Genomic DNA, 24,566 nt, shown 5'->3' with positions numbered 1-24,566 from the left:
GTTACTCAAAATGGGAAAATTGTGCCCTTGATCCCGATGCCTGTTGATCTCTATTGATGCACACATCACTGTATATCAAATCCCTATGAGCTGCCTATGACACCACGACCTGGACCTTGGCAGGAACAGCATCTTCAGAGTTTCCTCCACCCTTGCATATCTCAATGTCCAGCCTTCCTAACCAGAAGCCTTGTCTAGATAAGGCAAGGAGGCCCTGGTGCTGCAGAAGCTGATCAACCCCAGTAGTTCTCATGCACATGTAGATGGATTTCTTTTTTCCCAGATGGAGCAAGACAATATTAAGTTAAGATAAAGCAGCCTTTATAGAAGAAGCCAGTGAGATGACTTTTTAAATTTAAGATTTGAATTTGTTATAGATGACAACAGAATACATTACAATTCATATCACACATATAGAGCACAATTTTTCATCTATCTGGTTGTACACAAAGTAGAGTCATATCCTTTGTGTCTTCTTCACACATGAACTTAAGATAATGATGACCATCATTTTCCAGAGTCTTTCCTACCCCTATGCCCCCTCCCTTCCCTTTTCCCCTTGCCCTATCTACAGTGTGAGATGACTTTTAAGAGTGAGGAAACCAGTCTTAAAACAGGCAGGCAGACCCAGATTGCAAGATTTTACTCTCAGCCAGTTGGCACTCCTCCTGTGAAACCAGGTGTCTAAAGCCCTTCTTAATCCAAAGAAAATGTGGGGGTGACGCCTAACCCAAAGGGCTCCATTCAGGTTACCGAAGTCTCAGTCAATCCAGAGAAGGGTAGACTGGGCCTATTCAGGAGAACAAGAGGTGTAACATACACAGCTCTTCATTGTATGTATTCAGTGAGAGAAACAATTTCAAATAAACGGGGTTCTTTCCAACAGTCAACTAGGAAGGGACCTTGAACTTTTAAACTTGTTCCCTCTTGGTGTACCCACTGATATGGAGACCTGTCTTCAATTCTAGAACTCCCCCTCCCAATACCACTCCCCATCCAACCACCATAACTGCTTCATAACTGACATTCCCAGCAACTCCACGCCATCCTGCGTCTGGCCTTCGGAATGCCAAAGCTTGCTAAGTAACGCAGTTTGCAAAACCGGCTCTGGAGGCGGGTCCCCCCCCACTCCCGCCGCGCCAGACTCTGTGTTGCTGATCTCCCTCCATCTCTGGGCATATTCCCCTGAGGCCTGGTTGAGCCTCCTCAAGGTCCACTCTCCTACCCGCCCCTAGCCGACCCTTGGGCAGCACAACTTCCCGGGACACCCCAACGCCTGCTCTCGCCCCCGTCCGGTTGCTTGGAAATTTGCACTGGACAGTGACGTCACACAGGGAGGCGGTGCCCACTGCACGGCGCACCAATAGCTCGGCCGTGGCCGGCCTCTTCTTTTCCAGTGATTGGTGTCTCCGGCCCGTTGGCTCCACCCCAGCCCGCCATGGCGTCAGCCGCCTCAGCGCCGGGGAGGTGGTTCCCACTTTAAGAAGTGAAGTTTTCCGCCCCCTCCCCTTTCCTGCCCACCTCCAGCAGCCTCCCGCGGCGCGCGGGGCTGGCGGATGGAGTTACGCAGTGGCGGCGTGGGCAGCCAGCCTGTGGGGCGGAGGATGGATGGGGACAGCCGAGATGGCGGCGGCGGCTGCTGCAAGGACGCCGGGTCGGAGGACTATGAGAACCTGCCGACCAGCGCCTCCGTATCCACCCACATGACAGCCGGAGCGATGGCCGGGATCCTGGAGCATACGGTCATGTACCCGGTGGACTCGGTGAAGGTGAGGCGCCGGCAAACTTTAGGGACCCAGAGAGCAGAGGAGGAGCGCGCGCGCACGTTTGCATCCCGCGCATGACCAGCCTGGGGCAGCGCCCCGAAACCACGCTGTCGGCCGGGGCCGGGCTGGGGTCTCTCCCAGAGTGGGCACGCGCAGCCCGAGCTCCGGGGAGCGCGCCGCCGCTCGTTCTGCGGCTCACCCAGGCACCGGGGGCGCCCACGACCCCGCCAGGGAGCCGCAGTCGGCGCCAGGCACCGCCACTCCCGCCGCGTGCCCGGCCCCACTGTGGCGGTGCTGAGGCCGGGTAGGACCAGTGGCGAGTGCCGCTGGCCTGGGTGGTGGCGGCGATGGGGCTCCAGGGAGGCGGGTGCTGCAGCCCTGCACTGTCTTACCACGCCTGCGGTGCGCGGTGGCTGAGCCTGCCCTCACGTGCGCGGTTTCCGATCCTAAGAGCTCACGATTGGGAAGCTTTAACCACAACCACGGTAGCAGAAGAAACGTGGCCCCAGTCGGGCCGCGCGCCCGCTGGCCCCAGAGTGTGCCTGTTGCGCCCCAGCTGGTTTGGGGGACCAGCGGGTGGCAGGGGTTCTCTTGGTTGGTTCGTGGCAGCTCTTTGCGGGAGGGTACTGGTTCATTGACGCCCTGTGCCTCTTCCCCAGAGTTCTGGCAGTTGAGCAACTGGAAGGCAATGAGACCTGCAGTGACATTTGCCTTCTTTTGCTTGCTGGCAGGTGGGCAGATGAGGAGTGGGGGAAGAACTTGTTCTATACATCCTGTACTGTGAATTATGTCATGGGCGCCGAGTTCGACCTGGTCACTTCCCCGGGTGGTTTTATATGCATTTATTTGTAAGAAGGCAACTTCAACAGGTGGGATTTGCCTGTTATTCCTGAGAGCTGTCTGTCCAGGTAACTGAATGGCCAGGAGAGAGGTACAGCGAGTAACAGTAGTGCTGACTCTTACACATTACACTTTTAGAGGCATAGCTCGTCTGATGTGTAAAGCAATTTTGGAAGTTAACAGATGAAGCAATGCAGGCACAGAGAGATGAACTGGTTAGCTTTCCCTGACTCACAGCCACCGAGTCCTCTGGTTGCAGCTCCAGTGTGCTTTGGGAACTTGGAACCTTCTCAAGTGGGCAGGTATCTTTCAAGGCAGAGCGCCCTCACCAGCACCTGTGCCCTGAAGTGGATGCTGGCCCTACAGGAGCAAGTTTGAAGACCAGAGGTCTAACTCAGGGTTTTCTCAAAGGTGGCAGTCAGTGGCTGGTCCTGCACTCATAGTAAGTAAGAGGCCTACATCCAGTGCACTGAGTGATCTGAGTCATCAACCCTTCTGTCCCTCCAGTGTCCCAGTGGGGAATTGGAGGGACAATTTTTTCCTGCCACTGTTACCAAGGGGATGGGGGAAGACCTTGTCTGTTAAATTTACCAAGATCTTCCAGGAAAGATTTAGGATAGATGCCAGCTGGCACTGGTGTGGAAAGAACCCCTCAAATGAAGTAAAACTTCCAGTATTTGAAACTGTAGTTTCAAGTACCTTGGGCAGAGTCTGGGGAAAATTAGGAGCGGGGAGATGTAATCTGAGCAGGCTCCAGACCCACTGGTGTCTTGGAGACAAAAACTCTGTCAAAGGAATCCTGCCACCTTTTTTGGCCCGTGATCCCTTTTGCCTTGAGTCAGTTCAGAGCTTCATTTTAGCATATTTTGAGGGTTAGAAATAGTCATGCGCTTGAGCTCCATTTGACACTGGAGGCATCTGTCTCTGTTTGACTTATGTGGTCTGGGTTTGGTTCTCCCTGCTCCTTCTTCTGTCTGGAGACCTTAGTGTTTTGATTCAGACCTTGCCTGTGTTTCTGGCGCTGCTTTCCCAGCAGTTTCACCAGTGGATGGCTTAGCATGGTGTGTGTGGTAGGTGCTGTTCTGTCAGACTCATCACTGTCTCTTGCTGTATAGGGCTTGTCATAAAGTAAGGTCTCTGGCTAGTGAGGTGATAAAATCTTCTCATTATGGCTTTCTGACTTTGACTCCAGATAGTGACTCTGGGGCTCTTCTGTTCCTGAGCACGCAGGGTTGGTTGTAAAGAGTCTCTTGTTTTCCCCTGCAACTTTCTTGGGAAGGGTGGAAAGAATTCTTTTATTCATTAGTTTTTTGCAGAGACAAAAGGCACAGAGAGGTAAATGGCACAAGCAAAAGTGCATGATCTTAGGCAGGGTGGCAGCTCAGTGCCAGGGTCTAACCAGACCAGCACAAGGTGGCAGGGACATTTGTGATTCAGTGATGGAAAAGCTTCACTTGGGAGACTCAGCTGCGTTTCTCTTAAATATTCTGGAGGATGGAAGACCATGAGTAATCGAGTCAGAGACCTATGTTGGACTGCCAGCCCAGCTTCCGACCTGTTTCTTGCCTTAGGTATGATTCTGTACCGTAGCTTTGTCACGGGTGCAGTGGGAGCTGTGGACAAGTTCAGCGTTTGTGCCTCTTTGATTCATGACTGCTTTCTCTGGACACAGAGCGCCCGTTGTCCTTTAATGTTTTGAAATTTCAAAATAAATTATTAAACTGAAAGAATCAGTGCAAATTGTATTTTGGAAGGAAGAAAACTTTTCCTTGAGTTTTGAAAGGCTTGTTTTTCCCCTTTAATTTTTTATTTTATTTTTTTTTTGGTACCAGGGATTGAACCTAGGGGCACTCACTGAGCTACATCGCAGCCCTATTTTGTATTTTATTTAGAGACAGGGTCTCATGAGTTGCTTAGCACCTTGTCATTGCTGAGGCTGGCTTTGAACTCACTATCCTCCTGCCTCAGCCTCCCAAGCCGCTGGGATTATAGGTGTGCACTACTGCTCCTGGCTTCCCCTTTAATCTTGTCATTGTTAAATGAGTGTGTTAAGTAGGCCTGCTTTCTTCCATTTTTCTGTTCTTGGAAGTGTGGGTCGTGGAACCCAGTCCTCGTCCTGTTGAACCCAGAGTCTGCTGAGCTGCTTGGTTTTGTCCTAGGTGCAGAAAGGCAGCCTCACTAATGCTTAAGGTTTTGATATTAAAGTTGCTTTTTCATGAGATCCCTCTCACCTCCCAATGTCACTTTAATGGCCCATGTTTTTCAAACTGTTGTTCAGTAGTGGGCTCAGCATTTTTTAAAAAAGACAGTTTGGTGAGAGCACAAATACGAGCAGGCATGGCATGCAGTAAGAAATGCTGCTTGGTGAAATTCCATTTGGGCTGTGTGTGTGTCCCTGGCTGCAGTGTGAATTGCACTCCTGGCTGGGGGCTATGGTCAGAAGCATGTGAGCCTCATGCTCCATAGTGTCTCTGTCCCTCCCACAGTCAACAGCCTGGAATTGTGGTTATTTAGAAGACTTGAGGCAGTTTTCCTGCCCCTTCCTGTGTCTTCTCCTCCCTTGAGTCCTCACACCAGGTGGAGGACATGAGTACTCATTCATTTGTCAAGGGCCAGGCTGCTGGGCCCTCTGGCTGCCCCCAGGATTATAGTGGGCGGCAAAGGGATACCAAGACAGGGAGTGCAAGGTCTCTGTGGGTCACTTGCTCAGGGGTGGTCGTGACTCACTCTCCAGCTGGGACTGAGCAGCAGGTTCTCCAGGAGCCACTAACCGGTGTTCCAAAGTGGCAGTTGGTATGGTGGCACTTGGGGTGGAAGTGAGAACCCCTGGCCTGGTCAGGAGTGCTCAAGTCTGTGGGGAGCATGCCAGGTGGGTGGAGGAGGAAATTCCAACCACATTAGGTACAGCGCTGTGGACCATGTGGAGTCTGCCTGGTGAAAGCAGGGGCAAAAGGAAACAGGAAAGATTTGAAATGGGGACTTCCCTGACCCTTTCACGGCTCTTCTGCTCAGCTCCTGGGGCGGCCCTGCCCTTGAACTCTCCTAGGATGACCCTCCCTCCAGGCAGGGTGTAGAGGGAGCACTGCTGAGCTAACAACGTTTGCTCTGGTACTGGTGGCTGCCGAGAGACATTGGACTCCTCGGTGACCTCATGATGTCCACAGGGGTTGCTGAGCCGAGCTTGGGGCAGCACTGGGAGAGGCTGGTGCCTGGGCCTTCCTCAACTTGTGTGTTCTCTGCTTGAGGCCTCCGTAGTGCAGCAGGCTGACTGGTAGGAATCCCTGGGGTGCCAGCAGCTGTCAGAGCCCTCTTCCACCCACCTCGGAGCTTTCCAAACAAAGTACAATACAGAGGGCACCGTTCAACTTTAAGAGGGCGTGAAATCCCAAATTGCTCTAGTTCCTGGAACAAAATTATAGTGATTTCTCCCTTTCCCTTCCCTTGATCTCTCCTCTGAATTCCTCTCCTCCTTTCTTTTCTGTCCTTCTTCACTGGAAAGTGCTTTTCCTAAAAGGTGACTTGGGAGGGTGACATGAAGTAAAAACAGGCAGTTTTGAATTCAGACCTAGCCCTTCTCTCCTGACTTCCCAGGTGCATGCAGTGCCCATCTTCAACATATGCACCCCATCCCAGAGTTGCCACTTGGCCTCCAAGTGTCCATTTCTTCTGCCCAGATGTGGGGGTGGGTCAGGCTGGGTGGGGCACGACAGTTGGAAGATGGTGTTCGGGACTAAAGTGAACAACGGAGGGGGCCTCAGCATTTTCTTTTTAATTTAAATTTAATTTATTCTCTTAACTGATACATAAGCCTCAGCTTTTGAAAAGGAAATGGCATTCAGTGGAGAGATTTAATGGGCTATGTTGCTTAACTACATAGATAACGTGCCTAGGGATTGGGGACCTGTGTGGCATGGAAGGAAGGAGTATATTTCTTTTTTTTGTTTTTGGTACTGGGGTTTGAACCTAGGGACACTTAACCACTGAGCCATATCCCCAGCTATTATTATTTTTTATTTTGAGACAGGATCTTGCTAAGTTGCTGAGGACCTTGCTAAATTGATGAGTTTGACATCGAACTCATGATTGCTCCTCCTGCCTCAGTCTCCCCTGCTGCTGTGATTACAGATGTGTGCCACCGTGCCTGACCAGGAGGGGAGCATTTCCTAAACCTTTTTTAACTTTCATTTGGGTCCTTTCTTTTTACCTGTGGCCATGTCATTGAAGAGGGCTTTTGTCCCATCTGCCATTTGTAGCAGAGACCCATCCCTGGGCTTCAGTCCCACTGGTCCTGATTTATGGTTTCTGGCACAGTTGTCCTCTCTGACCTCTCCAGTGAACTTACCTGTGTGTCTCGCAGCCCGTTGCAGTCTCTCTGGGACCCAGAACTTTCTGGCTGTTTTCCTAGCTCCCATAACACTCAGTTCCTTCTTGGAGAATTTTCTTGTTTTTGTTCTAATGTGCGTCAGTGCCAGCTGCAGGGTTTGCAGTCCTCTTCAGGAGGCCTCCTTGGCCCACAGCCTGCCCACCTGGCCTGCGATCCGCTGACTGCATAGGCGGGATGGGTCCAGTCACTTCCTCCTCCTTGAACTGCACACACCCCAGGTCTCCCACTGAGCCAGATTCCTCCCGCGCTGTGTTTCACGTCTCAGTGTTTGGCTTACCTGGCTGGGCAGAAGTCACTTAGCTCTTCGGAGTTTTAATTTCCTTATCTGCAAAATGGGGGTTCTTGCTTTCTCTTGCTGACTCCACTCTCTGTTGCTCCTTTCCTTCTTCCCTTGTGAATATCCTCCCCTAGTCACAGAATGTTCCTTCCACCTCCCATCCTGAAAGGAGACTGGCTCCTCTTCTTAATGGTTAGGAGCATGGACCCTAGTGCCAGCTGCCTGGGACTGGGCCCTAGTTCCCACCCATGTTTTACCATGGGCAAGTCTCTTGACCTCTCTGGGCCTACCTGTGGAAGGGGAAAGAGGGTACTGTTCTTTAGGTGGCTGGAGGGTTCGGCCTGCACCACTCCTAGGCCAGCCCGTGGGGTTGCAGCCTCTCCAGGAGGCCTCCCGTGCCTGCAGCCTGCCTCCCCAGCTTGCTCTCCAGGGATCTGCTCTTCCTTCTCCTCCTCCTCTTCCTGTCAACAGGGTGGTCATAGTTATGTCCCCTCACTCTCCAGGACTTTGACGCCTGCTGCACAGATTCCTTCTCCACTGCAGACTGAGGGTCCCTCTTGGTCACCACCAGATGATGTCCCTATCCATGGCCTTTGCCTCCATATGGTCTTGTCTTAACCCAGAACCTTCCCAGCTCTAGGATCTTCAATTTAGACGCCTCATAGTCTGGACCCCATGGTCCTTTGCTGCAGCTGCTCTTGGGTCCTCAATTCCTCTGCCCTTTGCTTCTTCAACGCCAGCTAGCCTTGACCTTGACCCTGAATACCCCATCTGTTAGTTGGGCAGCCAAGCCCTTTAGGAACAGCTCATACTCTTTCTCTGTTGGTGTGCCAGAGGCCCTGAGCTCTGCTGTCTGTCCTTCCACATGGCTTGGTCAGCTGCTTTTGTCCCCTATGGCTGTCTTGCTCCTCAGCTTTCCCAGCCCTCACTGTTTTCAGCCTCAGCGAATGTCTCCCTTCCTGTTTCCCAGAGAGACCAGGGCCCCAAGCAAATTCATCTTCCCATCATTGCCCTTCCAAGCTGTCTTGTCTCCTGCCCCCATCACAAGGGAACAGGCGTCCTTCCTTCCTCTAAGGTGAATCAGCAGAGGCAGGGTGATGTGTACAAACCACCCTGACACACCTTAATTGGAGCTGTGGCTCTGCCCATGGGACACAGGATTAACCCCTGCAAGCTCAGGCTCCTTCTCTGCAAAGTGGGGACATTAACACCAGCACTTGCCTCATAGGGCTGTTGAAAGAACTAAAAGATTTCATTTAATCTATAAAGCTTTTGCTGTAGAGCCTGGCACCTAAGTTGTCAGTAAGTGGGGACAGTGGTGGTCATTCTTGTCACCCCTCTCTTGGGTGATGCAGTTCCAATGTCCTTAGCCACTCCCTTCCATTGGTTTCTTAAAAGTATTTCTACAGGTCTGAGCCTGTCCCAGCAAACCACCAGCTTCTCACCTGGTCTCCATGTCCAGAGGCCACCCCAGCTCTTCCTCCTGTAAGTACCCTTGTGTGTTCCTTTGTTTCCTCCTTAAAATAACCAGCGTTGTGAAAGGACAACGGGCACGTGGTCTCTGCTGGTCCCCCTCCAAACCTCGAGGACAAGGAAGCCCCTAGTGATCTTGCCAAGCCCAACCACGAGTCTCCTGGCCCACCACTGCTGACCCTCCCCAGGGCACCTCGGATGGGGTCTGCTCCCTTCGCGGGTTTCCCTCTGTGAGTCTGGCCCTTCCTTTGTTCCCGTTGTCCCTCCTGGGTCCCCACAGTTCTGTCCTCTATTCTCTTGTCTTCCCTGAGTGTCTGCGTCTCAGTTTCCTCCTGGGTCCTGATAACTCCCAGATCCATATCTGGGGTGCGTGCTCTCTGGGGAGTGAAGCTCCAGTGGCTCTGCTAGGTGTCCCCTCGGCTGCCTCTCAGTCTTCTCCAGAGGGAGCAGGGCCAGATGGACATCTCAACCTTTCCCTCAGGCTGTCCCTGGACTGTGCCCTCCCTCAGCACCTGGGCATCACCTGGGGCTTGCCCCAGAGCACAGAAGGTCCCTGTGTGTCTGCAACACTTCTTGCATTTGTTTCTTAATCCCGGCCCCCCACCTTGGTTAGGTGGACTCAGATTTGTCCTTTACCTTGGGGGGGCTTTCCTTGATCACTCAGATTGAAAGTAAGCACCCTGCCCCCCACTGCACTTTTCCTTGTCTGCTCTGCCTTGTTTTTCTCTATAGCATTTATTCCCTTCTAGCCTGCACTGTGGTCTGCTTATTTAGGTTGTTTGTATTTTATTTATATTATTTATATTGCTTATGGACTCTTTCTCCTCCTTAGAATGTAATCATCAAGCTGGCAGAGGTCTTTTGCTCTTTTATTCTCTGTATACCCATTGCCAGAAAAAGTACCCAGCGAATAGTAGGTGCTCAGTAAGTGCAGGGGGAGTATACACCACTGCAGTTCATTCTGCAGATCATTCATAGCTGGTCCTGTTCACTGTAGTCTCAGAGCCCTCCAGCTTCCTGGTGGGCTATAGTTTCCCCGTCTGAATTGATGGGAGTGACAGTCCGGCCTTCTGTACAGGTCTGTGTACTGCATCTAGTTAGACCACACCGCCCAGGTTTGCAGTGTGCACCATTGCCACTGTAGAAAGCTCTGTGTGCAGGTGTGAGGTCACGGTGTTGATTATCAGTCTGCGATCCTTCTCTAGAGCTAAGGTCAGCTCTTTGGCCTGAGAGACCCAGCTTATCCTCCGCTGGGAGCAGAGCCTGCAGCGGGCTGAGCAGCGGCCTGCCTTTCTGGTCTCCGCTGTTCACGGCTGGTGCTTTCTCCACCTGATAATCTTCCACTGCTTTACATGACCAGCATGTCCCCTCCAGGTGGAGGAGTACCCAGCAAACAGTAGGTGCTCAGAAAGGGCCCGGGGAGTGTGCACCATTGCAGTTCCTTCTGCAGTTCATCCTCCATTGGTGTCTGGCACTGGGGTTGAGTGAGCGAAGGCGGGGCTGTTTTAGTGAGACGCAAGACACCAGCAGACTAAACCAAACCAAACAGACCAAGGGCTAGTTTTTATTTTGTCTTTTTATCTTGTTATTTTGCATTCTTTTTAGTCTATAATATATCTTGGCCACAAAAAAGACCACCTCCGCTCTTTGGTTTGTCTTTCTTTTTTTCTCCAGCAGGACCTGGAAAGCAGCAGCTACCCGAGATGAGACCATGTCTTGATTCAGCCACTCATTTCACTCCTCATTTATTTAGTCCCCTCTTTGCCAGGCCCTGTGCTAGTCACTGAAATAAGAGTTCCTGGCCCACATTTCCAAAGCAAGCAAGCTCCCTAAAATTAGACCCTGAGCTCAGGCCGCGGGGCTGGCTCCCCTAGGAGAGAGAACTGAGAGAACTGCCTGAGTGGATCTGCACAGTGGTGCCCTCTGATGCGCAGGCAGCACATTCCAGAACACTCTGCAGGTTCCCGAAAGCCCAAACGTTAAGGAACCCTGCGCACACTGCGCTTTCTCCTGTACATCACGCTTATGATGGCACTTAACGTACACCTCAGGGGCAGCAGGAGGTTAGCAACTCATAATAAAGAGTTGACAGTCGTCACAATGTGCTGTGGTAAGTTATGTAAAATTCATGAATGATTTCTGGCATTTTCCATTTATTATTTTCAGACCATGTCTGACTGCAGGTAAGAAACCATGGAAAGTGAGACGGCAGAAGGGGGAGGGCTGCTGGCTTTCACCTGGGCTAGAAAGACAGGTCCTGGAGCCGTGGCACCGTGCCTCTTGGAGTGTGGGGCTCCTTCTGCGGAGGAGTCAGTGATCCTCACCAGTGCACCCCGTCTTCTTCCTCCTGAGGTTGTTGGTCCTTCTGGGAGCTCAGGTTGGCTCACGTGGGGGGCCTTCAGAAGATGTCCCCCACCTTGCTGGTAACACCCCAGACAGGCCAAGAGGGCCGTTGTCTGGTCACCAAGAGGTGTTGCGGTTTCACATTCGTGCTTTTCTCTGTAGAGAAAACAAAACATGTTGAAATAAGGAGAAACCCCAGCCGTGGCCTGGTTGAAGCAAGTTGCATAACAGGTTTAGGAAGTGTCTGGCCCCTGAGGGTCGAGCCCAGGGCCTGAGCCTGTCACTGAGGACTTCCTCTGCCTCCTCTGAGCCTCTGGATGCATCCCACACAGACAGCAGAGACTCAAACCAGAGGACGGGACGGGAGGACGGGGACTGGAGGCTGGCTGTGCAGCCTGGGGAGCCTGCTGGTGGTGGAAGGCCAGCCCCTGTGGCTTGCTGGGCTGGATGGCTGTGGCCCCCTGGGTGGCAGGACCAGGAGGGTCCATTTGAGATGCTGCTGTGCTCAGGGGATGAAGGGCTGTGTGCCTGTGAGGCTTATGCTGGAGTTGAGGCTTCTCAACACACTAGGGGGCAGGCCCTACATGGTTAAATCCTGGTCCTGCCACTAGCCAGCTTGGAAATCTTGGGCAAATCCTTTCTCAGGCTGGTTTTCTCCTCGTGAAACTACGTGAATTGACTCTGCTTTACTTTTGTGACAGGGCTGTTGGGAAACTTAGGAAATGGCTGAGTTTGTTATTATGTCATGTTTGCAAATGGCTTTTATAAATCTTAACACGTAAACGAATGACAGGTTGTATCAGAGGCAAGGTGTTTAACAAACGGAGCTGTTCAGGCTCACAGCACAGGCTCTAGGGCCAGACTGCTGGGGTTGGGGGTGGGGTCAACTTGCTGGAACCTTCCTGTGCCTTCTCTCTCTCATCTGTAAAATGGGGATAATGGTACTCATACCCAGAGTGTTGCTGGGAGAACTCGTTGAGATGGTGCGGCCAGTGTTGAGAGCAGTTCCAGGAACATGCAAATGCTTAGTTAATATCGGCTCCTGCTGTCATTTCCCAAAGTGTCATTCCCAGACTGCCTGGGTGCGTTGTCTATTGCTGCTGAGATTGCATGGCACAGTATTTTTGGAACATTTTAATCTCCACTCTGTCATTTGATCCCCTAAGCTCTCCCTGGAAGACAGGAAAAAGCTTGGGCTATTTCTTATTTCATAGATGAGGAAACTGAGCTTCAGGAAAGTAACACACCCGGGTCGCAGGCCTGCTGCGGCACAGTGGCTGGAGTGGAGGTGTGAGGAAGGGCATCTGTGGGTGCGAGCAGGTGCAGGGCTCGGGCAGACTAAGTGACCGGCGGAACTCAAGCTGGGCCTGGGGATGAGTGGTAAGGGCTGGGCTTGCCGGTGGGCCTAGCTGCATTCTGGGAGGGAGCTCTAGCAGGAAATCACGGCGTCCTAAAAGCATCAGCAGGGCTGTGATGTGTGATTAGGACTTTTTCAGTCACATCCTCCAGTAAGGAGGACAAGGGGACCATGACGAATGGTTGTTGCTGCAGAATGTTTTCGGCTCTGGCTTCTCTCTAGGGAACACATTGCATTTCCTTGGTCCCTTCTTATTACAGCAGGGAGCTGAAGTTGCACTGAATGTGGAGATTTTTACTGGGGGCTGTCTGCGGATTCCTATCCAGATGACAGCATGAAGATGGCCTACTGGGAAGAACACGGCAGCATAGGGCTGCAGATTCTCATCAGAAATCAGGAAGAGTGACGCCGCCCCCCACCTGCCTTTCAAGTACACTTGCTGCATCTTGGGGAAGAATATCGCCAGGTTGCAGGGAAAATAGTTTAAAAAGTGCAAAAGCCACTGCCATGCGGGGCATGGTATTGTCATCACGCTGGTAAAGCGTAGGTTAACTCATTGGAATGGAAAATCCAGATTCTGCCTCCCACAGGACTGGAGGCTCCGTGAGGCCTCCGCGCTTCTCCTTACCCAGGGTCTCCCATCTCCTCTGTCCCATCACTGCCTTTTCAGCTGGGGACCTGGAGAGGAGGTTCCTCAACCCAAGAGTGCTGGGGAGGAGGAAGCCAGGGATGGAAGGGCAGAAGTGTGCCCTGGGCTGGGGCGGAGCTTCTGGGATCATTGTTTTACATATTCACTCTTTTTTTTAAAAATATTTTTTTCAGTTGTAAATACCTTTATTTATTTACGTTCATGTGGTGCTGAGAATCAAACTCAGGGCTTCACACAGGCTAGGTGAGCGCAGTACCACTGAGCCACAACCCCAGCCAACAGGTTTACTCATTTTTGTGAGAATCTCTATCCCTTTGAGGGCTGTGTGTTGTGGGTGCCTGGGCTCTTTCCTTCCTGCACTCTTGTTTGTTTCCTTTGCCGGCTTCTCTGTAGGGATGTAGGTGCCTTTGTGTCCCCCACCCCCCTCCCACTCACCTGGCCCTCCTCTTCCCCCGTGACCAGGTTGAAGGTTTTGCAGGTGCCCTACCTTCCTGGGCCGGGTGCTGGGAGGTACAGTAGAGGGTGGGAGCTTGGCTGACTGGGTGGAGTGTGAGCTTCTGACTCCCGCTGCATCCTGGGTGCGGGGTGCCCGCTTCCCTGCTCTCTGCCCCAGCCCAGGAGTGAGGATTGTGGGTGCCCCCAGACTGTCAGGAGCCTGGATTAAAGTTGCTGGGTGGCCAGATGACCAGCTCCACAGAGTCAGAGCCTTTGCCCGAGCCCTGCACGTGTGGGGGTGGAGGGTGTTTGCAGCTGAAGGTCCCGAGCTGCTTTCCCTAGTCACTGTCCTGTGGTTGTCTGTTGGCTTGCCCGTGTTGCCGCGCGGAGTCTCGCAATGCCCCTGCCTCAGAGGAGTGGAGAGGCATTTGTGGAGATGGAACTTGTTCCCCTGGCCCTCACTAGATGACCATGCTAATCACAAAGTCGGGGCTGGGGGGTTATGACCACGTGGATCCCCCGGCAGGGAGAACAGTTGTGTCAGTGAATCATTCCTCTAAGGGTGACACACCATCCTGACGCTTGTGGGGAGGGGTTAGAAAGGCCTGGCAAGTACAGTAATGTCTCAGTGTCTGTGTCTAGACTTCTCTGCGAGTGTCACAGTGGGTCCTGAGACACCTGACCATCTTTGGGATGCCTGCACCCCTGGCACTCTGCTCTGGGGGTGCCACCTGAGGAAGCTCTCGTGGCTTGGGGTTTCCAGGAGGGATCTGCAGCGGCAGCTCCTCTTTTCCTCCTTGTCGCGAACCCCCTTTCAGGACTGCCTGGTGGCTCGCAAGGAAGCCAGCCCCCTCAGAGATTGAGAGCTGAGGAGGGCCGAGACAAAGAAGGGAAGGAGGACAGGGTTTGCCCCAGTGGCCTTTACCAGCCAGGTCACACCTTGTAGGGTGAAAAGACACTTGAGAGAGACAGTGTAGGTGACAGCTGTGTCTTTCCAAGGACAGAGACTGATCTGGAACCATGAGCTCAGTGTATGTGGGTTCTTTGTCATTTTTGAACGCTAGTGGTATAGCTGGACAAATCCTCCTGTCCTCTCTCTCTGCTTTCAGCCTTCTTCTCAGAGCGTGGAGGCTTCTGTGAAGACCAGGGTGTGAGGACTTTGCCCTTGTCTCTACATGGCCACTATCAGACAGAAGCTCCCGCACCTAACGCTTCTAGAGACCCAGTCATGTTCCTCCAAGAGGCCAGTCCAGGGACACGGGCACAGCCTGCCGACCCTGACACTACTTCTGCATGTCTGTCTTCATGGAGTCCCCAGGAACAGGACAGCACGCCTCTGTTCTGCAGTCTGTTCCCTGGGAGCTCTGAAGGAGGGCAGGCTGGGGCCTTCTCTAGGGGCTGGCAGTGTTTGGCAGGAGAAAGTGAAGATTGGGCCTGGCGGACCTGCAGCTAAAGAAAATGCCCTGGAGAAGGAGAAGAGTCTGGAAAGGGTCAAAGCCTAGAGTGTGGGTGAGGCTGGGGAGCTCTCTTTTTAATGGGACTGTACTCAAAATGTTCTTTTGTGCATGAACTGTGTGTCTACACCCTTTTGAATGGAGCCCAGGCCTGTTTCTGGTAGAGCCATGAAACATTTGCTGCAGCAAACTCTGAGCTTCCACAGAGGTTTACTCCCAGATGTTTAGGGGGTGAAAGTATTATTACAACAGCAAAATTTTTTTCTCTTGAACCTTGACTTCTCGGGCCACACCTGAGTCTTCATGTACCCAGGAAGGGGGAGTGTTCAGCTCACTTCTCTGAAATAATTGAAGATTTATAGCTGGCTCTCAGAGCATCAGGAACATCTGAGTTTTTATTGTAGCTGTGATGTGATAACAATAAAAAACACATTTGCAAGTTGGAATGACTCCTCGCTCCTTCTTTTCTTCCACCCAAATCTAAAGTCTGAAACGGGTAGAGAAGTGAAGGTGCCATTTGTCACTGTGGGGTACACATCGCCACAGCTGTAGGGGCGGCAGGTTCCCTTCACCATTGGAGCTAGCTCCTTCCCTCTCAGACTGCTGAGAGGTGACGATGACACTTTGCCTGGCCTTGAGTAGGCATTCCTGTTTTGAGCTTCCTTTCAAGGCTCCTTGTCTTTTCTGATGATCCCATCATGAGAAAGTTTCTGAGATTCTCTCTCAGTCCCTGAAAGCTGGGCTTTCAGCAGAAGCTGCTTCAAATCGGAAGCCGATTTCTGATCTCTTGGAGCAGCCAGAGTTGAAGGGACCAGAGAGCATCGGGAGCCTCTTTCCACCCTGAGCTGGCCGGCGCTGGGTTGTGCCTGGCCCTGGAGATCAGGGAAGGAAAGGAGGGGAGGTGGGCTGCGTGGGCCTTTCTGTATACACACACAGATCCTTTGCTTTTTAGGGAACATTGTGATTGGATTCAGATAATCAGGGCCCATCCACCCAGTGGCCCTGGGAAGAGCAGGTGGCTTACCTGAGCTTCATTGTCCACATCTGTGAAATGGCAAGATTGAGTCAAACTCAGTGGTGTCCTGGGAAGTTTCCTGTTGTAAAATTTCCACTCCTTATTCCTTTGGGGTGCTGTCTGAACTTGGGGGATGAAGTATGGACTCACAGAGAGAAGCACTTCTGCATTGACGAAGAAGCCAAGGAGACATCTGCGTGGATTCTGTGGGGGACCAAGACATGGGGAGAGGAGCCAGCTGCCCGTGTCCCATTTGGGGCCCCGCTTATCCCTGAATTCCAAGTTGCCTGCCTAGAAATGATAGTTTATTCTACTGGAAACCACCGCCACCAACACTTTTGAGACTGCAGACCTTTCATTCAGGCAGTTTCAGAAATGCTGAATATTGAGGCCACAGCCCTGACCTGGAACCCAGGGGAGAATGTGGCAGATGCTTCTGGAAAGCCCTGTTTATAGCTCTCTGACTCCTTCCTGCTGGGACCTTTCACAAGTTCACCACCAGGAAGCTGAGTCATTGAGGGGTCAGCCGGCATGGCCAAAGGTCATCTGGCGCTGCCAGCAGCACAGACACGGGCACAGACGGGTTGGCCGGGCATTTGGGGGGAGCAGCAGGGTGGAGGAGCTGCAGAGGTTCCTGGCAGGTCTCCCCACATGGGGGTGTGCCCTCCCTGGGGGTTTCCCAGCAAGAAACCATCTCCTGCTTCATTCACCTCATTTCTTCTCTTTGTTCCTAAATCCAAGGCCAAGGTCAGAGCCAAATACGTACAGTGTCAGGGTGAAATGAGTCCTCTTGTGGTGCCAGAAAGGCTCCATGTCCTTGTGCTGTACCCAGGGGCCTCTCAGGGCCTGGTCCTCACCCCACCTGCTGCCTCCTGCCCCAAGCCCTTTTCTTTCTCCTGTGCTTCGTGGCCTGCCCACTAGGTGTCCACTTTGATGTCCCTTCCAGGACCTCCAGGTGTAAAGTAGGTCCCTTGCACCTTTGCTTTTGCCTCATGCCGTTCAGAGCTTGGAGTTTTGTCTTTGTATGAATTTGGTTTCCTTTTTCTTCCCCATCTAGACTCTGAGCACCCCCGGGGCCAGGGCTCCACTAGGCCGTCACCTCCAGCCTCCAGCAGCACCCTGACATGTAGGTGGTAGGTGGGTCTTTTGGGGCAGAAGGAGCCTACCATTTTACCGCTGAGACTTCTGCTTCTGGGTTCCTGTCTCTTTCTCTTTGGGAACCCTGCTGTCAGGTGGCTTTGTTTTAAATTACTTTCCATTAGAGAGTTTTTGTCAACCTGAGATCCCACTCACAGTGGACGGTTCCTGACATTCGCTCTGGCATCCAGGAAAACCTAAAAATGACTCTCCCTAAATCATAGGAAGTCATTTGTACACGTTGTCTAGCTTAAATTTAGCAGGTGGGTCAGAGGCTGAATGCTGTCTCCCGGGTGCTCCTGCTGGTGTTTCTGATACGCTGTCACCTTTGTCTGGTGTGAAAGGTAGAAGGCGTGTGAAGAAAGAATGCCTGTCCCTGTGAGCCGTAACTGTCCCTGACGCTCCCTACGCCAGCCTGTGTCGCGCACGTAACATGATGGTAGTGACTGTAGGAAATCTGGCTTTGGAAACGTCTGGACCCCTGGTTAGGCTTCGAGCACTCCCTGAACTCTGGGGTGCAGATTTGATGGTGGTCACATCCTCAGCCGTTTCCCTGTGTGCCAGGCCCCAGATGGTTCGCGGTGTGCTCTGCGCGGAGGTGACACAGATCTGCAGCAGGCAGCGGGAGTGTGGGGGGGGCTGAAGGTCCTGCTTTGTGGTGCCTGTGGGCGACAGGTACCTGGTCTTGAGATTTTCGTGTGGTTTATCGAGTGGGTGTCTTAGCGAGCTGCGTCCTGGGATCCAAGGTGCCAGCGGTGAGCAGTGTGCTGCCCTTCCTTCCTGGTTCTCTCCCAGCTCTCACGGGAGACAGACACACCGGCGCATCACCGGATAGAATTATGAGTAGAGGAATGAGCAAGACAGCTGGCGACGGGGTTGCTTTGTAAAATCCTGTTTTCAGTGGATGATAGGCTCGTCATGGGCAGGCTTCAGAGGCGTGGTGTCTGTCAAGGGCGTGGAAGCTGGTCTTGTGGAAGCTGGCAGAGCCACGCCTGGCTTGGAGACATGCATGGGGCTTTGAGGGCCCAGCACCCCGCCCAGCTCATGCGGCTGCAGGCCCTGCTGCTCTGCCAACGCCAAGGGCAGTGTCTAGAGCCACTGGCCGTGCTGCCATTGTCTCTCACACACACAGCTGACTGGTTTTTGTTGGCTCCCCTATGCCTGAGCACTGGTGTGCTGGTTCCTGGGATGGTACCTCTCTGGGTGGCATGGCCACATATGCTGGGGAGGGAAGTGCTGCACCCTTGGGTGGGGGTGGGGTGCAGGAAGGAAGAGGATCAGCTGTGTCCTCAGCATTTTGTCTTCCGTTAAAACTTGCCTTCTGCCCAAGAGCCCTTGGGCTGACCTTCCAGAAGCTTCCTTCCATAACAGGCTCTGCAGCTAAGTGCTGCTGTGTCCATAGATTACACTGTGCATTTGAGACCCCTGGCGGCCTTCACCTGAGGCAGACAACCCCAGGGGACTGTTTGGTTGTGCTGGGATTTCAGATCCTGAGGAATATCTGGAGTGAGCTGTAGATTAGACTTAGGATTTTTAAAAATTGTCGTGAAATTTAATGCTCTTCCCTTTTTAAAGTATACAGTTTGGTAATGTTAAATTCTTCCATTGTTAATACAACCAATCTTAGAAGTCTCTTCATCTTGCACAGTTAAAGCTCTACCCCTTAAAAGCCAAGTGCCTATTTTCACCACCCCCAGGCCCTAGCAGCCCCCATACCCCTTTCTGACTTTTTGAATTTGATTCTTGGAGCCAGATACCTCATAAAATTGGAACCACATGATATTTGTCCTTTGGGGACCAGCTTATTTCACTTTGCATCAGGTTCTTGAGGTTGGTACATGTTGTAGTGTGTTGTTTTTTAAGGCTGCATCGCATTCCATTGCATGGATAGACCACATTGCCTTTATTCATCCTTTGATGGATACTTGGATCACTTCTTCCTATTGGCTGTTGGGTATAATCCTGCTGTGAACGTGGGGTTGCAAACATCTCTGAGACTGTGCTGTCAGCTCTTTGGGGTATGGACCTACAAATGGACTTGCTGGACCCTGTGATCATTCTGTTTTTAATTTTTTGAGTATTGCCTTGCTGTTTTTCCATAGCAGCTGCACCCCTTTCCTGACAGTGCACAAGGCTTCCAGGTTTTGTGTCTTGACACAGGTGTTTTTAGGCCTTGAGTAGGCCTGATTCACAGTGACGTACTCCCCTAAATGAAATGCACACTCAGGCACGTTTGTTTTTCAAAGGCTCCACCAGAATCATAGTCATGTTCAAGACAGGAAAGAACCTCCTTAGAGACAATCTATTAGCCCCATTTATTATTCTTTCAACATGTATTTGCAGTTGCAATAGATGGTGAATAAAATACAAGAAACCTCCCATCCCATCGGACTTTGTGCTGGGGGAGGTGGGTGCCCAGAGAGGTGAGATGATGGCACAGAGTCCCCCTTGGATTTAGTTGCTGAAGTGGGCAGGAATTTAGTCTTTGACTCTCAGAATGGTTCTCCCTGTTTAGGCACACATTTTGGAGGATCACCCCTGTCTGATAGAGTGAGATGTGTGGTGTAACACCTGTGGACTGTGATGGACCTCTTCCAGAATTCAGGGAGCCTGCCCCTCACCCCCTGCACCCCATCCCTGAGCCAGGGAGGCCCGAGCCCACTGAGGGCTCCCCTGTGCCAGGTCCTCCAGCTGACCTTAGCCCTCACCTGGCTGTTGCCCTGGGGCTCTTTCCCGAGGGTTCAGAGGGCAGGGAGCCCTGAGCAGTGGTGAGGGCCTTGTCCGTGGTGGTGAACTTGGCTGCACCAGACCCAATAGCAATGCCAGGGAACCTCAGTCCTCAGGGTCAGCCTGGCCTGATTAGAACTTGTCAGAGGTCCCCAGAATGGCCCCTGGCCCCAAGCAGCCAGGTCAGGTGAGCGAGCTGCCCACAGCACTTTTGTTTGGGATTCTCTGTGCCTGTGTAAACCAACACCAGTGAGTGCCCTCCCCATTAGCTAACCGAGTTTCCTTTGTTACATAATCAGGATTGATTGAAGCAGGCCTGCCCATTCATTTAGAAAGTATGACGGAAGGGTGAATGCAGGAGCCTCAGAGTCCCTCGGGCAGCAGTGGGCCCCTCCTGACCTTGGACTACTTCTTGTTAAGTGAAACAGCAGAGTGGAGTGGCCGCCTGGGCCATGGTAGTGTGAGCTGGTGTGGTGAGCAGTGCTTATGGTGGGCTCGCTCCCCCGCAGGACAGGCTCTGAGGGCATCTTCTTGCTAAGCAATAAGCAGTGAGGGGATTCCTTACTCATGAAGGAATGAGTAAAAATGGCCCCTTTCTAGGAATTTGCTATTTATCAAAAACAAAACAACCAGAAACAAAAGCAACGGGCAGATGCAGACCGGATCCCAGGCTTAGGGCCTTTAATCTTCACCAAGACCTTGGCAGGTAGGCGCTACTGTGAGCCCCTCTACAGATAAGTCACTCCAAGATAAGTCCCTTGCCTAAGGTTACACTTGGAGAAGGAGGAGAAGGAAGCAGCCGGAGCTGGCTTCAGACATGCGCAGCTCCAGAGCCTGTCCTGCTGGCCCTCGGCCTTGCCGGGCCTGTACTCAGGTCACCGCACCCTGTGAGCTTTGCTCATCAGAGGGGATTGGATCAGAGTTTCATTCCTATGAAATTCACACTGTGGCCTGGAATCCCCAAAACAGTGCCCTATGGCTGGTGTCTGTCCTCTGGAGCCCTGATCCTATTCTGTTATCAAACAGGATTCATTCTAAACCTGCAGTGAGGTCCTTTGTGCATTACCAGCAAACAAAGAAAAATACCCACTCAGGCACACAGTGACAGTCCTCTTAGTGTGAGAGTCCGGGCTGTGTGTGTCAACAGAGAGAGGTAGTGGTTCCCTCTTCCAGGCAAGGAACACACTGGAGCCTTTCCGAGGGTAATTGCAGTGAATATCAGCATTTATTGAGCACCTACCGTACAAGGTAATGTACGTGCTTGTGTTTTCTTGTTTCTTCATCTCAGGGAACACATGGAATTGGGGTTTCTGTAGTCAGGGAACTCGAGTTCAGAGAGATGAAGTAACTTACCCAAGTTTATGCAGCTAAAAAATAGAGTAGGCTTTTCATCATAGGATCTTGAAGACCGGGACCATCCTGTGTCCTCAGGTCTTAATCGTGACATGTGGCCTAACCATGACTGCACAGTTCCCGTGTGATTGGATTAGTGAATGGGCGAACCTCAGGCCTTCCAGCCGCCCCAGCCGTGTGCCCAGTGCCCTGAAATAGGCCCTGAAATATCCCCCTCCTCCCACCCCCATCTCTGTGGCATCTCTCTATTAATCTGGTTTTCCCAGCCAGGATGCAAGTTCCCTAACACCAGACCCTGTGTGGTGGTTGAGCTAGATTGTAAAAGATTCTGTGTTTGGAAGTTTTAGCCAAGTGTGGTTGGATGATTGACAGAGGGGCAGGGTCCCTCACTGACTAGCCGGCTTTGGGACCCTGGGCCAGTCACATTGCTGTTTTCTCATTAGTGAAACAAAGGGGTTCAGAACTCTGAAAGCAAGTGCAAGCCCACAGGGAGCACCACCGTGCCCAACACGATGGCAGGGTCACTGGGGCCACCTGCCCCGGCTGGGTTGGTGTGCTCCTACAGGGCTGCAACACAGGCTCCTGTTCATCACAGTGAGTCCACCTATGTGCCAAGAAAATAAAACAGTTTTAAGGGCGAGGCGTTTCTCCAGTTCTCCTCGGACATCTTGTCCTTACTAGTAAGTGGATGTTTGTAAGTCAGTGACAGCCACAAGACTGGCTGAGTCAGCGGAAGGCCCTGAGTGGTCCACTTTACCAGCGGTGAGTTGAATTCCTTCTTGGAAGCAGCCTGACTGCGCATTTCAGTCTTAGCCCTTTGAATATTGCCAGGATTTGAATATCCCATCCTAAACACATTGAGATTCAGTTGCATGGAGAGGCAGGATCTTTAAGAGGTGACGAGTGATGAGGATCGGTGCCATCATTGTGGGAGTGGGTTGGTTATCACAGGAGTGGGTCCTGTTGAAAGTGGGAGTTTGGCCCCGCCCTCTGCATCTTGCCCATGCTCGCTGCCCTTCTGCCTTCCGTCATGTTAGGATGCAGCACAGAGGCCTTGCCAGCTGCTGGCACCGCGTCCTTGTACTTCCCAGCCTGCAGAGCATGACTCAGATGGGCTGCTCCTGTTGTGTCTGCTTGTCGACTTTCTGGTATAGCAGCAGAAAATGCACTGAGAGAAATACGAGTGCCAGGCTCCCTCCCTCCAGATGCCCTGCCTGCCTGTGACCTTGGCAGGCGAGTGGTTCACACTCTTTTTCAGGAGGGTAGAATAGGTTTGTGTTGAACCATTTCTCAGTCCCATTTGGGACCAGTGGTCAAGCCGATGGCAGAGGTTATGGGACAGAGTGGAGCCCTGTGATCTCTGGGAGTGAGCTGCTGACTTTGCCTCTGAGCATCTGCTGGCCGACTGAGCTTAGATGAAGCCCCACCCCCCTAACCTGGACTGCAGGAACGTCAGCAAGTGAGGGTTTAGGTGGCAGACACAGGGCAGCTCCCTCTTCCTCAGGCCGGACACATAGGAGGTGGCAACATAGGAGCAGAGCATACTGGGGACAGAAGGGGAGTTAGAGATCACATGTGATCCCTCAGCCTCCATCCCTTTGTAAGAGGTCGGGTAGCCTAGTGGTTTGGAGCAAGGCTCTAGAGCCACGTCACCTGGCTTCCAGTCCTGCTTCTCTACTTTGTGCCCTTGAAGCAAGTTGCTTAGCAACTCTGTGCCTCAGTTTTTCCATTTGTAAAATGCTGCTAATATTACTACTACTATTTTATAAGTGGAGACGTTGAGGGCTCAGAAAAGCAAGCAACCTGCCTGAGGGCACATAATCTGTTAGTGCAGCTGCAGGACCTGTGACCCAACCCCCTGCTCTTCTTACCAGAGCCGGGCAGGTAGGTAGGAGTGAACCTGCAGCTCAGGTTTCCCTCCAGCCCAGTGCCCACTCTCCCTTTGGTGAGGTCACCAATTTCACCCATGAAATCCCAGTCCTTTTACTTGGAATCCTGGGAATTTACCCCACCTGTAGGGCAGAGGTCATTTAACCCTTTGGGGCAGGCCATAGACAGGATGTTCTGAGAGTATCCTGGGTGGGCGGGCCTGGGCCGGGTATGGGCTCTGTCATCCTCTGGCTTCTGCTGTAGATTCTCTAGAGGTGGGGGAGGAGCCAGTCTGGCTCCTGGGCCAGGAATGTAGGAATGGCATCCTTCCAGCCACAGGCGAGGCTGCTGAGCTGTTGCCCTCTGTACAGAGCAAGGCCTAAGTGGCCTGTGATGTTACCAGGACCTCGTGAGTGGCTGCAGCTTCGGAGAGAGTGGCCGGCTCGTCCAGTGGCCCCTCTGGCAGGGCCTCTGTTGCCTGGGCCACCCCCTGCCAGGTGTTGGAAGGCCTGTCTTGCTTACTGTCGGCGTCTTGTAGCTCCTGCCCCATCGCTCTCGTGAGCTGTATGTAGCCGTGGAAAACACCTGACCAACACTAAATTCCAGACTCCTCAGCAAGGAATTCGGGGCCTCCTGGAGTCTGGCCCCAACCTGCCTCTCTTCTAGTAGACACGTGGCGACCATTGAATGCCCCGGCAGCCTCCTGAGCCTGGGTGGTGCTGCCTTACCTTGGTGTGCCTTTCCCCTGTGCACCACGCCCAGCCACCCAGGCCCTGTTGCCCAGAATCATCCAGTGTCCACACGCCCCACAGCCAGAATTGTTCTCTTCCCCTCCAGGCCATGTTTGCCTCCCCACCCCCCACCCCCCAAAGTAAAATAGTCCAAAGAATCAAAGAGAACAGAAGGGACCATAGTGACAACTCTTTGTTTTCTTATAGGTCCACATACCGTCCCTCTTCATAGAGGCGGTTTACATGGCTCTTTTTCTGGCCACCCTCTCTCTTGGGCATGATCTAGGCTCTGAACCCCTACACCATGGCCACCGCTGAGGCCAGTGTCCAGGGGAGGTGGGGTTGGTGCTGTGGGGCTTCCTCCGTGGGAGCCCAAGGAACCTGGCTATCATCGTCATGTGGAATTATTATTTTCTACCAAACACATGATGGGAACTCTTCACTTAGTCCTTTTGCCTCCCCAAACAGCAGTGTCCCTCAAAACACGCCCCAGGGGCCCTGAAAGTTGCAGGGATTTTGTCTGGAGAGCATGAGTGACAGGTGCCACTGATCCTTTGTGGTCCTTGCCCCGTACTTCAGAGACAACAGGTGAGGGCCGTGGCTTCCGTGGGTGAGCAGGGACATTGACCCGGCGTGGCCTGACGGGGCAGCATGTCTTCCTTCCTTCCTGAATCCCTTTCTGGCTCTTTCCAGTGAGCTGGCCTCTATGATGACATATGGAGGTCCTCAGTAGCAAATCTCCGGAGCGCGTGGGGG

At 52.6% G+C, this 24,566-nt stretch overlaps 1 protein-coding gene across 2 annotated transcripts in view; it reads left to right on the top strand.

Annotated features, from left to right (window-relative positions):
- The first annotated feature begins 1,443 nt into the window (after positions 1-1,443).
- Positions 1,444-24,566, top strand: part of Slc25a37 (solute carrier family 25 member 37) — a 38,009-nt gene continuing 14,886 nt past the window's right edge. The window contains exon 1 of one of the 2 annotated variants that reach the window (XM_076853575.1): positions 1,444-1,769. In XM_076853575.1, the coding sequence (XP_076709690.1) occupies positions 1,557-1,769 (213 nt within the window). In that variant the 5' untranslated portion in view covers positions 1,444-1,556. Of the gene's footprint in view, positions 1,770-10,697; positions 10,851-24,566 lie in introns of those variants that run through there. The other variant, XM_076853576.1, reaches the window with a different exon arrangement.

Source organism: Callospermophilus lateralis, chromosome 4, assembly GCF_048772815.1.
Source record: "Callospermophilus lateralis isolate mCalLat2 chromosome 4, mCalLat2.hap1, whole genome shotgun sequence".
Taxonomy (NCBI): Eukaryota; Metazoa; Chordata; class Mammalia; order Rodentia; family Sciuridae; genus Callospermophilus; species Callospermophilus lateralis.
The sequence above is the reverse complement of the archived record's forward strand: the minus strand, read 5'-3'. Positions and strand labels throughout refer to the sequence as shown.